Here is a 2,625-nt window from a genome sequence, read left to right as displayed (position 1 = left end):
ACCTCAGAGGCTAATAACTTCCAGCGGTTCTTGCTGTTTTTCTGGTATTTGCCTCCATTTCCCTAAATCAGCAGTTCTCATGCAGAATGCTTCTGCACCTGGGGGACATTTGGCAATGTCTGGAGACATTTTTACTTCTTATGATGGGCAGGTTAAGGGGGTGGGGGAGGTGTGCGACCAGCAGGGGTGGAGGCCAGGGACGCAGAGCACAGGGCACAGGGCACAGGGCAAGCCCCACAAGCAATGGAAATGACACGGGCTTGGGGAATTTTGTTATGTCTTTCTTTATCAACTTTTAGATATAAACTATTAACTTTCTGTTATGTCTACCTCGTCAGCTTTTCATTGGTTATGCCATAATTCTGTGACTTTTTTTCCTTTCTAGAAAGTTCTGGGATTCCTGATATTCTGATATTTTAATATGATATACTTTGTTTTATTTTTCATTTATTCTGCTGGGTACTTAGTGATTCCTCTCAGTCTGAAAACTGAGGAAAACCTCTGTTTTCAATTTGGGAGATGATCATTTGATAATTTCTTCCCTTCTGTTCACTCTCTTCTTTCTTTCTGTTCTTTTTAGTTGTATGTTTGGTGGGCCGGTTGGGTTCGTTTTTGTTTTTGTTCCTTTTTTTTTTGTCTATTTATTTATCTTTTTCCTCTACTTCCCATAGATTTCCTCTATTTTATCTTCCAACTCCCCAACTGAATATTTTATTCCAGCTATCGTATCTTTCATTTCTAGAAGCTCCTTTTGGTTCGCTGACCACTCTTTTTGAAAATAGCATCCTCCCTCAGCTCTTTCCCTACTCTGTGGCTTCACATACACTATTCCTTCTGCCTGGAAAGTGGTCCCTCTCATTCTCCACATGCCTCAGGTCGCGACTCAGCTCTCCCTTAGATATTGATCCTCTTTTACTTGTTGATCCATTACTTCGATCCTCTGTCATTATCTTATAGTAACTTCTTTTTTCCTTCCTAGTGTTTGTCATCATTGGTAATTAGAAATTTATATGCACATTCATTTCTTTGTGTCTCATTTCCTGACTGGTGAGTTAGCTCCACGAAGACAGGGAGAGCCTGGCAGGTGCTTAATCATTGTTTAGATGAATAAATTAACAAATATTTTCTTAAGTTTGTATATCATATATAAAATTACAGAGCAGTGAAGGATTCAGTGTATCATAGATCCTTGTAATTAGGATATGGACTTGGAAGCTAAGAACCTTAACAAAAGCCACAACAAAATGTTTATTGAGTGAGGGACTTGGCAAGTGGTGAGATAAAGCCCAGTCTGTGTTCTGATCTGTGAAACAGGATCACTGTTTTCTATTGTCAGTATCTCTGTGATTTTTCTGAAGAATCCTTTAGACAGGTAAAGTTTATTGGAATGACAATGTTACTATAAACTCACGATGAGATAAGGAGAAATGAGGTCAAGTAATTGAGGAGATGGTGATATGAAAAACAAAAAAAAAGAAACATATTCTACCAACCTTGAGGAAGCTGAAGCACTCCTGTACTTATGCCTGAGACCAAGTCACCCAACACATACTCCTTGAATTTGTAAGCTGGCAACCACTTAGTTATGGGTAGGAACATATAAATGATATTTCTTATTTTTTTAGGGGTACATCTGGGAGGACAGAGAAAAACAGAGATAAAGTTACAAATGAGGAACAGCTGTGTAGAATTCAGACCAAGGGCTTTCCCCTTCTCAGACCCAAGAACAATAAGAAAAAATTCACAGTGGGTTGGTTATTCAGGATGTTGCTGAATGGAATACAGGAGTGGTGTGGGGGGAAAGCCAGAGTGGCTGGACCCTTCCTGGGAGACAAGGGGCAGAGGTGGATGTTTTGGATGTGCGTGGAGAATTAGAAAGCGGGTTGTTTATGCAGATGTAAGGCACAGTGGGAATTCAATAAACATGGTGACATATATGACGAAGGCTGTGTCAAGTATCACCCAGTGGCTGAACCGTGGTGAACAGCTTTGCAAATCACAAGTGCTCACCATTCAGTTTCTCTCCACTTCACTGCATAAGTTTTCTTTACACATTTGACCTTGCTTCTCTCATAACTGAATGATATGGAAACAAGTTAAAGTACAACTTACGTGAATGCCTGTTTCAGCTTATCCCCAATGGAATCCGGAACCTTGTCCTTCGTGTGTAGTCTTTCCTGGAGGACTGGATGGCTAAAGATAGGCCTCTCCACATAGTACCTCTGGGTTGCTGCAAGGATTTCATTTTCTTCAGCATGATCCATAGTACTCTGAAGTGATTCATCAACAGCAGGAGACAAGCATCTCTTGAGTCTAACTAAGGGAGAAAATAAAAACTCCATTATTTTATTTCATTATTATTTTTTGAGAAAGCATCTTACTCTGTTGCCCAGGCTGGCATACAGTGGCTCAATCTAGCTAATTGCAGCTTGGAACTTCTAGGCTTAAGTGATTCTCCTGGTTCAGCCTCCAAGTATCTGGAACTATAGACACATGCTACCATGACTGGTTAATTTTTTACTTTTTGTAGATATGGGGTCTCTTTGTGTTGTCCAGACTGGTCTCAAATTTCTGGCCTTAAATGATTCTCCTGCCTTAACCTCCCAAAGGGCTGGGATTATAGAT

At 40.2% G+C, this 2,625-nt stretch overlaps 1 protein-coding gene across 1 annotated transcript in view; it reads right to left on the bottom strand.

Moving 5' to 3' along the window:
- SLC26A5 (solute carrier family 26 member 5) overlaps positions 1–2,264 on the bottom strand; it is a 40,030-nt gene extending 37,766 nt beyond the window's left edge. Inside the window, 2 exon segments of the mRNA XM_003782609.1 lie at positions 1,494–1,633; positions 2,113–2,264. Coding sequence (XP_003782657.1) covers positions 1,494–1,633; positions 2,113–2,264 — 292 coding nt within the window.
- Positions 2,265–2,625: the final 361 nt, after the last annotated feature.

This window comes from Otolemur garnettii, unplaced genomic scaffold (assembly GCF_000181295.1).
Source record: "Otolemur garnettii isolate 467f Iridium unplaced genomic scaffold, OtoGar3 scaffold00005, whole genome shotgun sequence".
NCBI lineage: Eukaryota > Metazoa > Chordata > Mammalia > Primates > Galagidae > Otolemur > Otolemur garnettii.
Note: the sequence above shows the minus strand (reverse complement) of the source record. Positions and strands in the feature narration are given on the sequence as shown.